The 17,565-nt window shown below is 36.2% G+C and overlaps 1 protein-coding gene and 1 non-coding gene across 2 annotated transcripts in view; both read right to left on the bottom strand.

Moving 5' to 3' along the window:
* SPATA16 (spermatogenesis associated 16) overlaps positions 1-17,565 on the bottom strand; it is a 254,621-nt gene that overhangs the window by 76,202 nt on the left and 160,854 nt on the right. The window contains exon 5 of the mRNA XM_023213519.2: positions 15,796-15,880. Within this exon, the coding sequence (XP_023069287.1) occupies positions 15,796-15,880 (85 nt within the window). The remainder of the gene's footprint in view (positions 1-15,795; positions 15,881-17,565) is intronic.
* On the bottom strand, positions 13,805-13,905 carry LOC111543546. Its single transcript, XR_002731911.1, has one exon. It is a non-coding gene; the product is annotated as a small nucleolar RNA U13 (small nucleolar RNA).

The raw sequence follows: 17,565 nt of genomic DNA, 5'->3' as shown, positions 1-17,565 counted from the left end.
CGGCCTCCCAAAGTGCTGGGATTACAGGCTTGAGCCACTGAGCCCGGCCCAGGATCTCTAATACTGTATTTCACTTTCTTTTTTGAAAATTATGACTTTGCCTCACAGGCACATAATAGGCATTTTCCAGACTCCCTTACAGTGAATGATGGCAGAATGTGGACCAATGGAATGGAGGCGGGAGAGACAGTAACTTTCTTTAGGCCTGGTCCACGAAACTCTGCCTAGCATAATCCTCTATTTTTTTCCTGTCAGGCTACCTTAAGAAAGAGGACTCAGCTGGGCGTGGTGGCTCATGCCTGTAATCCCAGCACTTTGGGAGGCCAAGGCAGGCAGATCATTTGAGGCCAGGAGTTCGAAACCAGCCTGGCCAACATGGTGAAACCCTGTCTCAAATAAAAGTATAAAAATTAGCCAGACGTGGTGGTGGGCGCCTGTAATACCAGCTACTTGGGAGGCTGAGGCAGGAGAATTGCTTGAGCCCAGGAAGTGGAGGTTGCGGGAGCAGAGATTGTGGCCACTGCACTTCAGCCTGGGTAACAGAGTGAGACTCTGTTTCAAAAACAAACAAACAAACAAACAAAAACAAAGAGAGAGGACTCACAGGTGGGAAGGAAGATGGCACTACACAGTGGAAGCAGTGTCGGTTCCCAAGTTGCTGATTAGAGTAGATCCAATCAGAAACACTCATGTTGGACTACGAGTGAGAAATCAAATTTACTGTTTTGTTCTTTTAAGTTTCTGAAATTTGGGGTTGTTACGGTAGCCTACCCTAACACACCAATACTAATAAATACAACTTGGAATCTCTCTCATAATCCCTTTTTATCTACTAAGACTTGTGTATTATTTTGAAAAGTAAAGAAAAACATGGCATTTAAAGAGATGAAACAACAACCTTTCATTTAGCAGTGTGATAAATGTTTTTACATAGGCTATTTCCTTTAGTCTTCATAAAATCCATCTAGGTAGGTATTACTAGTGATTGAATATTACAGTTTTATTGTTTTATTTTCATAGTTAACATTGTTAAATTCAAAGGAAGAAGTACTATACTTGCAAGCTATAAATGATTGAGATAGGTACCTTTAGCATTTAATGGCTAATAAAGCTCTTTGTTATTACATTAATAATAATGCAATTTTAAATGATGATAATAATTTTCTAGAAAATGGAAAAATAAAATTTTGTGAGCAACGTTTTTCAAATTCAATTTTTAAAATATACATATTGGTTTAATTTGGAAGATTTCAATTTTCTAGAAATTTAGAATTGACTTTAAAAACAGATTTTCATAAATATGTTACCTTGAGACAACCCTATAAACACAATCACTGTATCATTTATGTAACAGTCAAGATTTACATTTGTATGATGATTTTAATATAATGGAGTGTCAGAATAGAATATGTAATAATTGATTGATTGTCCCTCCTGCAGTGATCAACATTTTGATTCTGAAATATTACCCTGGATTTATGGAAGCTATTTCATGAAAGAACATTCACTTTAAGTTTCATTTTTTCTTAATATAAAAGAATATTTGGCAGCTTTGCCATTACCTCTGTCAGCCCAGTGATGTGAAAGTTATAAATATTTCATGCAGTTTAAATAAAAATATTTAAATTTTATTTGCATTGTTTAGAAATCACTAAAAATTGTATAAACAAGGGAAACAGACTTTTGTATAGCTTTTTTGAATTCTCTACTTTGCAATCCTTTCTGTTTAAAAATAGTCATAATAAATATAATATTAAATTTAAAGTAATTTAGTTTTGTAGTGTGCTACTGCTATAGAATTTTAGAACATATATATATATATATATATATGTACACATGCATGTAATTGTATAAATATATTATTTGAGCTATTCTCTACCATTCACTATGGTTAGGGTTAGAGTTTTCATTACGTGTGATGCATCCATTAACTAACTTCTGTACTTAATGCCTAAACCCTGCATTAACTTTTAATCCTTTATATTTTATAGTAAAATGTTATTTCCATGGTCCTTCAAGATAGAACTGAGGAGATGGAAAGGATCTAAAATATTATTTTATAATCACTAAACGTAAAGCTTGGTGAGTACTGGTGATTCCTCTGAGGTTACAAAATCAGAAATGAAAGCAAGATGACAACCCAAGTCCCCTAAGCCAATCTTTCTTCTATGGTGAGCAACGTTTTATTCTTTTAATTAGATTGCAAATTCTTGGAAGAATAAGATCAAGCATTGATTCCCTTCTTCTTTTTCCATCACTATCTATTTCTGTCTCCATAGACAGCTAGAATTTGACTCTAGCACAGAGAAACAAACAGACCACATCAAACCGTAACCAGATCAAGGTCTTCTTTATAAGAATTCTGACACAAAATGGAAGATTCATCACTCACACCTCCTGGCCACAAGTAAGACTGTTTTGTCCACTGGCCCCTCATTAGATTTAGGACATGTTATCAGCTAGCATGCCAGTGTCAAGGAGAAACATTTACAAAAATTAGATGTACGGCGTTTTGATAGGGGAGCTTAAATAATAAAGTGCTTAGGTCAGTCTAGCTTATTTAATGGCAAAGCATAAATAACTTATAAATAGAACTTTAAGTATGTTCCTATTCTATAGAGCCCAAATAATTTTCTGCTTGCACATTAGAGAAACACCAGCTGAAAGAAACTCAGATTTACAAGTGTGGGTTTCAGCAGCCTCCAGACTCTTTAGGATGCCACAGAGCTTTTATTCTTGATGACTTAAAATGAATCACCAAAAGGTACTGCAGAAATAAGTAGCTACATTACCTGCAATTATTTCCTAAGGACAACTAGGTATTACCAATGAGCTTTAGCCTCTGTGTTCAGTAGTAAATGTCAAAACAGCTTGGGACCCTTTTTTTGTCATTGTGCATTTCATCTCTATATGTCATTTAGTTGTATGAAGGTAGGTATTTGTATTCCTAACTGTATGTTGTTTTTTATTGTATTTCTTGACCATTGGTTTTAAAGTGGGGTAGGCCTTGCCAGTACACACAACTAATTTATGGCCGGGTTGAGACAAAGTCCTGGTGACTTGGTTCTCTAACTTGTACTGCTTTTTCTACTCAGAATTTGTTTTATCTTTTGGGCTATTATTTGAGATGACTTTGAGTGGAAAGGTCAGGGTTACCTTTGAAGAAGTATATATTGGAGAACAAGTTAAAAAGATTTGAGGACGTTTCATCTGGAGACAAGATTTAGGTTCAAGGACTAACTTTCTGTCATCAGGTAGCAAAGTGTTCTCAGATTCTGTCTATGCAGACTTTATTTGGCTTACTGATAAAGCTGAAAAACTCATTTATTTATCGAATGAATCTTCACTGTGCATTGGCTAAGTGCTGTAGATAAATTATTCTGTTAATTTGCTAAAACAATGCTGGAAAGCAAGCATTGTTACTCCATTTTATAGTTGAGGAAAACTCTGTATAGAGCTTCTACAACATGGTGTAGTTCACACATGTACTTCATGACAGAGATGGGATTCAAATCAGTTACATTGTAGGGCCTCTTCCTCTGAGCCATTATGCTGTGCTGACTTGTAAATGATGTTTACAGCCCTGTCCAACACTAAGATAGGATTCCAAATATATGAAAGGTTCTTGCACAAAGCTTCAGAGGGCAGAAGCAGCATCTTTAGCAGGAGGAAGAAAGTTCTAATGGAGGCTTCTAAGAAGGGAATTGTTCATCTTAGAAGCTAGTAGCTCATGACCTTGGTGGTGTGCAGATCAAGAGAAATGAGTGTATCTGGAATCTAGTAAGAGGGATGACTGTGCTGTGGAAATATTACTCACAGTTTGTCCTGGTCTTCTCCTGACTCCCTGTAATTTCTTTTCTCACATAAGTTTCAGCTTTGCTTGGCAATCAGACACCTTTTATTTTTCTTTATTATTTCTTTCTTTTTTTTTTTTTTTTTTTTTGAGACAGAGTCTTGCTCTGTCACCAGGTTGGAGTGCAATGGAGCGATCTCGGCTCACTGCAACCTCTGCCTCCTAGTTTCAAGCGATTTTCTAATTTTTGTATTTTTAGTAGAGATAGGGTTTCACCATGTTGGCCAGGATGGTCTCGATCTCTTGACCTCGTGGTCCGCCTGCCTAGGCCTCTCAAAGTGCTGGGATTACAGGCGTGAGTCACCGCGCCCAACCCTTTCTTTATTATTTCTTTGTCTGCAATTAATGTCTTCCAGGTTGTGGCCTCTCCCAGAAGACTTCATATTTTAAAAAGAATAGATTGCAGGAGGATAATTTTATGGGGCAGGTGGCCTCCTATACCTGACTTCCCATGTTTTCATCCTAACATCAAAATGTCTCAGAGGGGAAATAATTGCGCCTGTGAGAAATGCAATGGACTTGTCAAAATACATGTATAATATATATCCACATACATTATATACATATATATTTCTATGTGCTTTGTGATAAGAAAAAATCACAACTTCACATAATATTAAATGAAATGAGATAAAGTGCTAACTTCAAGAGACCTGCCACTATACTTCCAAGTTATCTGTCCAGTCTCTGGTTACATCTCTGATTTTCATCTTATATGAATGGTACAGCAGGCCAACCTCCACCTGATGAAGAATAAATAATAAATGAAGTGAAGGCTTGCCATGCTAAAGATGGTATTTTCCATCCCTCTATGTTTGGGCTTGAAAGAATCCTTCTGAGGTTTTCTAGAAGTTATTGTTCCTCATAGGTTGTTGGTTCCTGGTGTAGGCTGCACTATATATATAATAGCACCTATGCTTTCTTGAATAAAAATAGGTGAGCTTAGCAGTTACTTTATAATCCTGAGAAAAACGAAATCATGCCACATGTTAAAGGCTGATATTTGAAATGCCAAGGTCTCATTATCTGGAAAAGAGAAAATTACCACGAAAAAGAGAATGATTCAGTCTAGGTACAGATAGAGTAGGCAGTCTTCAAAAATTAGCAAAGAGGCCGGGCGCGGTGGCTCAAGCCTGTAATCCCAGCACTTTGGGAGGCCGAGACGGGCGGATCACGAGGTCAGGGGATCGAGACCATCCTGGCTAACACGGTGAAACCCCGTCTCTACTAAAAATATAAAAACTAGCTGGGCGAGGTGGCGGGCGCCTGTAGTCTCAGCTACTCGGGAGGCTGAGGCAGGACAATGGCGTAAACCCGGGAGGCGGAGCTTGCAGTGAGCTGAGATCCGGCCACTGCACTCCAGTCCGGGCGAGAGAGCAAGACTCCGCCTCAAAAAAAAAAAAAAAAAAAAAAAAAAAACTTAGCAAAGAAAATACAATCATATGAATTCAAGAAAAGAGGAGAATTTATTTTAATTGGTGTGCAATACCACCAAAACAATGACTGAATATAAATAAAAACATTAAAAGCTTTGAGCTTTGCAGATTATCTTACACCTGGGTAAACACAGCCTAAAAAATTTCATGATTTCATGGAATTGTTATTACACATCTCCAACTGCTAAAAAAAGTGACCTCAATTTCTCTGCAAGCTTGTAAATCAATAACCCGTAAAAATCTATGGAAAATAGAATAGATAACCATAAAACCCTCTAAATTTGGTTTTGCTTATAACAAGTTTTGATTTTCAGATGCAAACAAGCACAAAGAAGGAATCAACATGTTTGTAAATTTAGACTGGAAGGCAAAGTCTCTATGAAAATAAAGTAACCTCATGGAAACCATGCAGAATAGCCACAGGCCTCCTGGGAATCAAATATCTAGACCTAAATTTGTTAAAGTAAAGGAAGACCTGAATTGCTTTACATCTCTAAGCCCATATCTTTCTCAAATGAGAGAAAATGAAAAGAAATTTGGAAGTAACTTTTTTTTCCTCCTATAAAAACCACCAGAAACCCAAAAGCTATTTAAGAGACAAAAAGAGTAAAGAAAAAGCTGCATTTAAATGATGTGGGCTTCTGCTGTCACCTACTAATAATACTGAAACACCGAACCAGGAATATTTTGGAAAAATAGACATTTCTGAAGAAGATACAAAATAAACATTACTAAGGGGTCACTGAGGATTAATTGTTTTGCTTTTTATGATGTCTGAATTTTTTGGTTTATTTATTTGTTATTTTTATAGTGATGGAGTCTCATTATGTTGCCCAGGCTGGAGTGCAGTGGCTATTCACGGGTGTGGTTACAGCCTACTATAGCTCAGAGATCCCCAACCAGGTCACATAGCAGAAGGTGAGCAGCGGGCCAGTGAGAAGCTTTATCTGTATTTACAGCTGCTCCCCATTGCTGGCATTACTGCCTGAGCTCCACCTCCTGTCAGATCAACAGTGGTATTAGATTCTCATAGGAGCATGAACCCTATTGTGAACTGCTCAGGCGAGGGATCTAGTTTATGAGCTTCTTTTGAGAATCTAATGCCTGATGATCTGTCACTGTTTCCCATCATCCCCAGATGGGACTGTGTAGTTGCAGGGAAACAAGCTCAGGGCTCCCACTAATCCTACATTATGGTGAGTTGTATAATTATTTCATTATGTATCACAATATGATAGTAATGAAAATAAAGTGTACAATAAGTGTAATGTGCTTGAATCATCTTGAAACCATCCCCCCACCCTGATTTATGGAAAAATTGTCTTTCACAAAACTGATCCCTGTTACCAAAAAGATTGGGGACCACTGCAATAGCTTCTAACTACTCCTGGACTCCAGTGATTCTCCTGCCTCAGCCACCTGAGAAGGGGGGATTGTATCAGCTCTGATGCCTGAATTTTCTAACAAGCCTTAATTATCAATGTACAGAGAAGGCTGATGTGCAAGTGAAGCATGCTGCCCCTTGCAGGGCATATTCTGAGGCACTAGCAAGGATTACTGCCCTCAAATTCTTGTATGATCTGGATGCCTGACATTGTGTTGGTAGCAGGGGATAAAGCCATTTATTTCTCAGTGAGAGGTGGGGCTTCAAAGGCAAAAAACCTCCAGAGAGGTGGCACTGTGGCTGAAATTCACACTGAGGCAAATAAATTGAATACTCAACCCATTTTCGAACAAAAACTGCCTGTTGGCATGTACATGTTGGGTTGAAGTGGGGATAGCATGAGGAGAAGAGAGGAATGGGGTGGTAAAAAGCAATCTCACTTACTTGACAGTTCAGCTAAATCAGTCTCTCTCTCTCTCTTTCTCTCTCTCTCTCTCTCTCTCTATATATATATATATAAAGGTAGGAAAATACATACACATTAATTTATATGTGTGTATGGTTCAGGTTCTTCCCTCTCTCCCTCCTCCTTTCTTCCCTTCCTTTCTAATGCCTGCAGCACTCACAGAACATCAATAGAAAAACTACACAAAACTATACAACCAGCAAATAATGTCACGGTCACTATCTCCTTCATGGGAACACTCAACCTTGGATCAAATACATGCCTCAATTACATCTTTCATTTAAAAGTGAACCTCTCCTACTGGCATACTACCTCAAATAGCATCAAAGCAAAATGAAACACAGGCAGCATTTAACAACACTGGTAACCATGGAAATATATCATTAAAGAATATATAAACAGGAATGAATAATTAGATGAGAAATTTATTTCTACATTTATCTTTTTGCAGGACCCAGGAAAGGAAGCTCTCTTTTACCTCTCACCTCAATTTGGATACTTCCTTTTTAGTCTGTCTTCTAATTGAAAAATATGATAATTCATAAACTGGGAATTTCAATATTGTCTAGCTTAAGAGACAAATTTCTTTGTAGGCAAGAGACTAAAGAATATTGCATGCCCATTGTTGTCTATGATACTTAAGCAGCCAAGAGGTTTGCTTCAGGGATGTGAAGTACACAGGAAAATCTGACTTACATCATGGGGAGAAGGGGATAGCAGTTATTAACTGTTAACAATGGGAGACATAAGTTGCCTAATCTACTGGGAGGTAATCTGCGTAGTGGGAAGATGGAGGGGAGAATCTGGGTCTTATAAATTATTTAATTTGCTTTGTCAGTTAGGCAGGATCACCTGTGCAGTTCACCCAATGTCATATCTTTGCACATTGGACAGTCCCAGATAAACTGTATGGTGGGCTAAGTTGGTCACTAACTTAAAAATTGGAAATAGCTTTTGAGACATATGCCTGGGGTTGTGCATCAGAATCACCTGGTTGAAGGGGGACAATAGAAAAATACAGTTTTTAGTATCCCACTCAACTCTAGGAATCTAATATTTTAAATGTTTTTCTAAGTGACTTTGATGCAGTTCGTTACTAGACTGGTGTTTTTAAGAACCACTAACCTAGGCCAACTTCCTCATTGGAAGGCCAACAGAAGCAGAAACGAAGGCCTAGAGCAATTTTGGTAGATTGAGTTGTGGGTCTCAGTGTTTCCCCTCCCTGTTGCAACATCAACTCCACCCCTTTGTCTTCGCTTTGTAGTGGGCAGAAGGATCTACCCTTTGCTCTTGGGCTTGAACGTGTGGCTTGCTTTGACTAATAGAATGTTAGCAACGATGGTATGAGCAGAGGCTTAAAATGTGCTTGTATGGTTTGGCTTTCTCTTGGAATCCTGCATTTTGCCATAAAAAGAACCTGCATCAGGTAATCACTGGACAAAGGAGAGTGAAAGATATGTGAAATACACTTGGACCTCTCTGCAGCTTGGCGGTAAGCAAAGCCCAGTTGAGATTAGCCTCAACTAGTCAAATTTGAGCCACCATGTTTATTTGGTAAGACACTGAGTTTTAGAGTGGTTTGTTACACAGTATTACTGCAGCAGTAGCTGGCTAATAAAAAATTGCAGTGATTTATTAACAATTGAGTCAGCTTTGGAACTAGAAGTTAAATTTCCTGAATCTCAGGCCCAACCTTTTTCTACTGCTCCATGATACCTATTTTCCTTTGCTTCCTTTCCTTGACAGAATTAAGCACAGATGTCCTTTGCCTTCAAAAGGTACTTCTGGTTGGCCTACATTTCCTATATTCCTATATTTCTGTCAAATTTTCTCATTAGACCTTACCTTTCCCTATATCTTATTATTATAGAATTCTTCTTTCACCTTTCAAAGAAGACTAAGAAAGCTCAAATAAACTAATTTTTACAATTCTATTCAGAGGTAACAATGTACTTAGTTAAACACTTCTAGATAAAATTTCTTCTGCATATGACCTGGGGCTGACTGGAGACTCAATGCCAAATGATAATAATTTAAGTATGATACATAGGAATTGATGGGGAAAACATTTTTGGGTGAGTGTCTTTAGTGCTTCTCAAATTATATCTAATCTAAATACTATAGGACCTGGGCTGCTTTCAGACATTCCTCATGCAAATAATTTAGAAACTCTCTGCCTGACAGGGCCAAATAAATAAATACACTATAAATATAGGCCACTAAGAGAAATATTCAGATGGTATTGCTATTTTGTTCCTTTCTGTGGAAAAATTTTTCACATGGAAGCAAATCTTCAGATAAAGCACATTTCTCCAGAAAATATAGGTGTTTTGTTAAAGATAAAAAATATTTTCAGTTCCTTGACCTTACTTTGCCTATAATTTCATGTTGAAGATTTTGTATTTATTTGGGGTTATCGTACATGTTTACCATGTAAATGAGTAATATTGGGATGATTTTGCAATATCAAGAAGAGAAACAAAGAATAGAAGAGAAAAAAGTCATCATTATTAGTATATGTAGTCAAAACATGTTTAGTATTAATTTATTGTACATCATTCTCTGGCCTGTTTAGAGAAATCTGTTTACTTGCTACTCCCTTGATTGTCATGTTTGAAAGAGGCAGTTAGTAGGCTAAGAACTTGGAACTTCCAGGAAGACACCTCTGAGCACTAAAATTAATGAGCCTAAAAGATCTATTGGAAACCTGCAACTTTCTTCAAAAATTCTATTGATCCTAATCTCAACCGAAGTACAAAAGTTGTTTACAATTGTGAACTTAGAACACATGTGCACATACCTAGCAAAATGTTCATTGGATTCATAATCACTGGTTTTAAAAATCGTGAAACAACTATGCAAAAATATTTTCATGTCAAATGTTATTGCTTTGAGCTTCATGTCAAACCAATATTTAATTTGATTGATTGATTTAACAAATCTTTATTGAGCTGCTTTTTGCAATGCATTTTGATGGCGGTGCATTTTGAAGGCAGATTAACAAGAGGTGGTATATAATTTAAGTACCTTATAGTCTGTAGCTTTTCCTGGTAAATAGTTTGTGCTAGAATATACGCTCCTTGAAGGCAGGTGATGCCTATTTTGTTCACTCCTGTATCTCCAACATATACCCCAGTGCCTTACATACAGTCACTAAATAAATATTTGTTGAATGAGTATGAATGACAAATGTAGTTTGAGAGTAAATAATAAAGGTATCCACTAACTTAAGAAGAGTCTGGACACTATTGCAAAGGTTTCAAGCTTGAATGACCATGGTGCAGTTTATGGAGGCACTATATGACAATAACATTGTGGGTGGTATATTTTGCTTTGAGTGTTAGAAGCAGTAAATGCCTCCTGGTAGACCTAATAGCAAAAAGAAAAGGGGTTGTCGCAATAGTGACAATGATGTAAAAAGAAGGACTTGTAAAAGAGTCTTAGCCTGTGGTCTGTGAACCTTGAAGTCCATAGAAAGGCATTAGGGGCCCACAAACTATGGGCCATCTTTGAGCATGTGGCTGTGGAAAATCTTTTGTCTCTCAGTTCAGCCAGCTCCTGGTTTTGTCCTTTGAGAGTAGGACTAATCATGCCAAAGAGATATTTCTTTTTGGTAAGCTGCCTTTGGAACCCATATAGGCCATTGATAGCTATGAGATGGGAAACATTTCAATGCCAAGTGCAACTTGAATTGGATGGGAAGTCTTGGTGTTCTCTGCACAGATGGAAGACCTGTGAAGCTGGCACTGCCTCAGCCTCTGCTGCTTCACTGAAGAAAGATGCTCCACATGTCACGCTTTCTACACGGGCCTGTGTTGGTGTCAACAGCTCTTCCAGCAATCCCAAAAGAGGTCTTTCTACTGCTGTGAAAGTCTTCAGCTTCTTCGGAGCCAAGAGCTTGAATTAGTGCCTTTTCAGTAGATCTTTATCAAGATACAAGAGCACACCATGAGGTTCTTTCCTTTTAGAGAAGTTTGTTGACAATCCAGAGAAGAGATTTAGATCTGATTTAGTTTGGTTGTTTTTTTTTTTTTTTTTAATTTTTTAAGAAAAAAGAAAACTCCTTCTTAGAATAATTTGATGGTGAGAAATTCCAGGACTAGCTTTGCAATGGCTGATATCTTAGGCACATAAATTAAACAAATCTTTTGATTGAAAATGCTGAAGTTACTATTAGAGATCCTGCCGAAAAACTATAAGCTTTTTTTTTTTTGGCCAAGCAGCTACTCTAAATGAGGTGACTGAAGTCAGATAACAATATAGATTTTCCAACACTGAAGGTGAGATGACGAAGACTTGAGAGTTTCTGGGGACAAAAATTTACAGACACTTGGCAAGTGGCTTATCTCTTATGAAGGTCACTCTTTGTTCAGACAGCCTTAAAATGGAAACAAATTGCTGACGTAGATAGCCTTGATGATATAAGCCTAACAAAGATGACCTCATTTATTCGAGGACAAAAGAAATGACATAGTATAAATTTTAGTTGAAAATTTTGGTAATTCTTGATTCATGCTGACCCATCTGAGATATTGTGTAGTATTGGAGCTCTAACTCCATTTGCTAGTAGAGACTTTGTGAATCAGGGTTTTACCTGTTATTGACATTCAAATGAAATGTTGAAATTGATGCAATATGAAATATTTCAATTCCTTGATCTAGAAAAGCTACAAAAGCCTTCTCACAAGAGTGAGAAAACCATAATTTTCTGTAAATGCTGTTCTGGTATTCTGACTATGTATAGGATATCAATTTCCAATCCAATGAGATAAAAAGTAAGCACATATTTCGTGTGTATGTGTTTATGAGTATTGTTCTAGGTGGATGCTTGTAAATGAATTAGATTCTCAGAGGGGTCTATAACTCAAAAAAATTAAATGAAAAAAGAACCATTAAGGTAGAGGATGAGCTGATGAGGCAGCATGCCCCTGTTTAGTGGGGTTCCTCTGTACTTGTTTTGTGGGAGTTCTGTGATACAATTAGCTGTTACCTTTTCTCACTTCACTTCGCTGAGGGGTGCAGACCAGGGTTGGCTCTGTTATTCACATTACATGAGTTAAAGACACACATATGAAAACTTTTGTGCCTCAGAATGTGGTTGAAAGTGAATGCAGCAGGACAGAACAGGAGAGTGGAAGATGGAGTAAGCTTGCTTGCTTGTTTTCCTCATGTTATTAAAACTAGTCCTGGATGTAAGGAGCAGGGAGAGGTGGACTAGAGTTTAATATAAAGTTCTTCTTGTAATAAAATTAGTGTAGGACCAATATATAAACACTATAGGGCAGCTCTTTCAAAAATAGCTTAGTCTCAGCATGACTTGGTACTTTCTATTTTGCTAATTAGTTCAGGATTGTGGTGAGGTCTCCAGGTGTTCTCAAGGAGAATGGTTGATTATAGATGCCTGGATATCGGGTTGCAGAGGCAGTGCGTGCAAGTACAGTCATGACAAGTTATTTTCAACCCTCTCTAGCTCTGAAGAGGTGACACTATTATAGACTAACTTGTGCAAACACTTATTCAAAGTGATATATCCCAGTGAGAGCTGTCATATAGTACAGTGCTTTATGCCTTTCTTTTCCTTGCTGCGTTGATGATATGAAAAATGTTCCTAATGCAATTGAAAGGTTCTTGAGTCCACCAGAGCAAAGGTCCATTCTTTTGCATCTGAGAGTTTGTAAGTCAACCATGTATAAGAGTAAATATAGACGTGTTCTCAAATTTTTACATTCTGAAATTTTCCATTTCCTGTTAAGAAGAATAACCAACTAAAATGGTATGGATTTTATGTGGTTGAAAAGGAAGATATACAGTATAGTAACTTCTGGCAAAGGTGGTGAAAATAGTGTCTATCTATTTAACCTTAATGGACGCCTACAAAACTGCATACAAATACAGTCTCTAGTCTGTGATGTTTGGGGACATTCTTGAAGTCATCAGCGAAATTGCTAGGGTGGATTGGGTAGCGGGGCATATATATCCTAAAGATGGCATAGACTTGGCACTCTCTGGCAAGGATTAAATACCCCCTTCTGATTTGGGACAGAACAAGGTTTAGGGATGCGAATGTATACATTTGAATCAAGATCAAGGAGAGCTGGTTAGCAGCAGGAAGTATATAATGGGTGAGTGAATGGTTTGTTGTGCTGATGTTGGGGCTTGATAGAGAGTGTTAATTTATAGAATTTATCTGCAGGAAGTGATTTCTAATTATGTTGCTTCTTTTTTCCTCAAAATTTGTGACATCATCTTTGGATATGCCTAAGATTTTGGATAAGATTTTAGTGCTAAAATGGGCTTTAAGAATAAACCTTCTCAAACACTTTATTCCAGCCATTCTCACTTTCCAGTTAAAACTCCTCTAGAGACTAACTTGCCCTAAGTTCAATATCTAGTTAGTATTAGAACTTGTACCAAATCAGACCTGACTTCTAGAGAAGAGCTCTTTTCCCTTACACCAGGTTACATCCAATCAAGAAAAAGGGAATACAAAGAGAACTATTTTTTATCTTTTATTAATGCGTAATAGTAAAATATTCATTTTATTTCATTTTCTATCACAAACATGCATGCATTGGTAAGTGGAGATTATTTTCTTAGTCTGAGGTAAATAAAATAGAGATATTAATGTTCTCCGAAAGCTAAAGGAAACAGAAAAAGTTTTTTCACATCAGATGGATAATGTGATGACATAACAAGATTTGAAGGAGGTGTGTCTCCCACGTGAGCGTAAAAACTGAATTATCACGCTTGCGAACCACAACATGGTCAGACAAAATTTTTATTTACGAAACGGCCAAGGTCTTACTTTGTCTTAGGTTATGCTGACACTGGATCTATTATTTTCTTAGTTCAATGTAGAAAACATGATAGGTACTCATATATATTTGTTTAATGAATAATTAAATTAAGTCAAGCATTCGCTGGGGACCTAGTATATGCCAGGCCTGCAGAATATTTTCCAGTCCTCAATATTCACAACTCCTTTTCCACCTCTCTTAAATCCTTTATAAAAGCCTCTGAAATCCTTATAAAAAAGTCCTCTTTGTATATCTGTAGCCCATATTATTTGCTTATTTTCCCCATCTGGCATTTTTTAACAGCTATTTAGTTACATGTTCATCAGCAATTACTGCTGTTTGTATGTTCCAGATTCTCTTAGGAAAGTTTTAAAATTATCAGAGAAGTAATAGGTTGTTTTGGGATTAAAGATTTGTCTACTTGGAGATCAACATTTGTGTTTTTTATTTTAAAATTATCGCAGAACTGAAGTATAATGGGACTAATCTAAATTTTTTTTTTTTTTATTATCAGCATTGGTATGTTTGTTTATTTATTTTTTTATTTTTATTTTTTTTATTATACTTTAAGTTCTAGGGTACATGTGCATAACGTGCAGGTTACATATGTATACATGTGCCATGTTGGTGTGCTGCACCCATCAACTCGTCAGCACCCATCAATAATAGAAGGTAAATTGATCTCCAGATAGAACCATGTGAGTTACTGGAAATTGTGTATGATAAACCTGACACTTTAATGTCTAACAAAGATAACATATAATGTAGAGAGACAAAAAACTAGGGACCAAGACACAGTAGTGAAAATGTTGGGGGGGGAAAAAAAAAGACAGGAAAAAACCAGGAAGCTTCAAAAGGCTGTTGATGATTATTTCTTACTTTACAGTTAGTGGCTTAGAACATCTTATTCTGGTTGGTTCAAAAGGTTCATATTCAATTAAATTAAAACATCTTGAAATACAAGGAAAAAGCTCCACACAGTCTGGAGAAGAGAAGACATAGAGGAGAAAGTTGGCTTTTGTAGTTGATTTTCAAATATTTAAATAACTTCATTGGAAATGGGTTTCATGTGGTTCATGTGGACTCACTAGAAACAACGGGATGGAAGTTTTAAGGGAGTAGAAATTCACTTTAAATGAGGAAAACAGTTTAATAGTTAGCAAACCAGATGTTATTTTTGTGGGGGTTAAGTGAGCTCTTCATTTTGGATATACTTCAGCAGAAACTTATTGACAGCTTGTTGGTGGAGGGTAAAGCAAGAACAGATTCATGTCTTATAAATGAGATTGAACTAATAAATCCAAAATTCTTCTTATATGTCTGAGAAATTATGACTTTCTTCTTGGCATCTGATTGATCTTTGGTATGACTTCTTGCTGCCATTTTGAATAATAAATGAGAAACAAGATTTGCAATTTGCTATTGGTTAAGTGTTTCAAATAGTAAATAGTAAACAAATACATCTGATCTTTGCATTTTCCCTTTATTATGTAATTAATATTCTAGCATCTGTTTTTACAGGCCATATATCAATAAGAATCTATGAAAATACAATGTTCATATTTTAAAGAATCCTATTATTATAATAGCATGCCTAGAAAAGTAGTTCCTGGGATCTCCAAAATTTACATTGAGTTGTAAAACTGAAGTATGGGCCACGGGTTAACAGCCTTGAATTTTGCCTCTAGAATTACTCTTAGAAATTCTACTTCATTATAAATACATTATTATTCGGTAGCTTCCTTCTGATTGATATGCCCAGAGCTACCTTTTCCTGCAGTCTTTTAAGCACCAATCTTTCATTTTAGCCCTAAAAATGAGATGGGTTTCTCCTCTCTAGTTGGGACATCAATTTTTACCTGCCAGTACAGTTTGATGAGCTTGCTTATGCTCTGTTCCCTTCCTCCACCAAGCCAGAACATGTAGTCAGCAATCATGGCACTCCTAAGAACAAGGACAGATTTTTTTTTTTTTTAAAAACACAAATGTATAGGACAGAAGGAAAACCATAACAGGCACTATATACAAATACGGAGGAAGATGATTTTTAATATATAAATTTGTCTAGACTAATATTAAGCAAAACACAAAGCACATTTTAGAATATTGAAAGTAGGGTTTTTTTGGGGGGTAGATAAACCAAAACTATAAAAGAGAAGCAATAAGCTATTTGTCTTCTAGGTGGTTTTAAAATTTGTACAGTATAAAAATATTTAAAGATTATGAGATAATGTTTTGTTTTGATTGGCCTATATTAAGCTTCAAAGCACTTATAGAGTGACACAGATGTTAGGAACTTTTAGGTCTTCAAACCTAGCGTAGCATATATAGCTAACTATTAGATTGGTATTTAAGCATATCTCAGACTTTACCTGAGTTAAATATTATTCACCTCTTATTAGTCTCCTGAAAACAGAAAATAAAAAAAATCTCCAATTCAAGGAAGAATCCTCTCCCCACAAATTTGTGTGTAATTGAATTGATTTTAATGTCTAGTGTGTACATTTGCTGCATTAGTCTTATTAAGTTGAGGGGATATTAAAAACTATTGTGCAATAGATATTAATCCATTACTTAGTACCCTTTGGATAAACAGTTTACTTTTATGACTATTTCTCTGCTAGGTCTCTCTATTTCTTTCTCCAGAGATTCCAGATCCAATTAAATGTGACTTGAAGTAATTCCAAATTGTCACGTTAGCCAATTAAACGTATAAGAATCCGGTGTACCTAATCACTAGTATCAAAAGTTTATTTATTTAAGTAGAGCTGTGACTGTGTACCCCTGAATGTTTTTGTTATCTTCGCCTGCAGATATGTGTAGTTTCTTGACATCATTGTGAATTGAATTAGAAATTTTCCTTTTCTAAATATAAGTTGTCTAAGGCATAGCAGCTATAAACTTACTCTTTTTAAATAATTTAAATGTTTAGATTCTTCTTCAGGACAGAGAAAAATTAGGACTCTAAAAATCAACGGTGGAAACAAATACCACCAACTGGAGGATTATTCAGCTCTCTCTCTCTCTCTCTGTGTGTGTGTGTGTATATATATATATATTTAACACATGTAGTATTGGAAAGAAGCTGCCCACTGACATTTCAAAATAAATGACAATAATTTAAGAATAGCTAATATTTTAAGAATCCTTTTATATTTTCCAAAGCTCTTAATGATAAGGTAAAGAGAGGTAGGAGGTTTTGATGTTGTGTGAATATGAATGGGACAGAAACAAGGTATAAAAATCATAGACTGTAGAGGAACAAAAGTGTATTTCAAATGTTTACATTGTGATAGAAGCACATGGAAACATTTTCCTGTCTTAACAACCTAAAAAGAAAGTTTACTTGACATGGAGGTGCCTGTTATTTAATAGAATTTCATTTAATAAATTCTGAATTTAAGAAATCAATGGAAAATATAGAAATTTTACTTTCAAGGACAACATGCCCTATATTTACAGGAGTAGGGTACACTTAGGTGACAATTTGGTCTGCAATATGATTCCTTCTACCATTAGCATTTGGATTTACAAATATGGTTCAACAAACATTGCTTAAGAAGTATCCAGCCATTAGTTAAATCAAGGGTGGGCAAACTTTTCCTGTAAAGGGTCGATAGTAACTATTT

The sequence above is a fragment of the Piliocolobus tephrosceles genome, chromosome 2 (genome assembly GCF_002776525.5).
Source record: "Piliocolobus tephrosceles isolate RC106 chromosome 2, ASM277652v3, whole genome shotgun sequence".
Lineage (NCBI taxonomy): Eukaryota > Metazoa > Chordata > Mammalia > Primates > Cercopithecidae > Piliocolobus > Piliocolobus tephrosceles.
The sequence above is the reverse complement of the archived record's forward strand: the minus strand, read 5'-3'. Positions and strand labels throughout refer to the sequence as shown.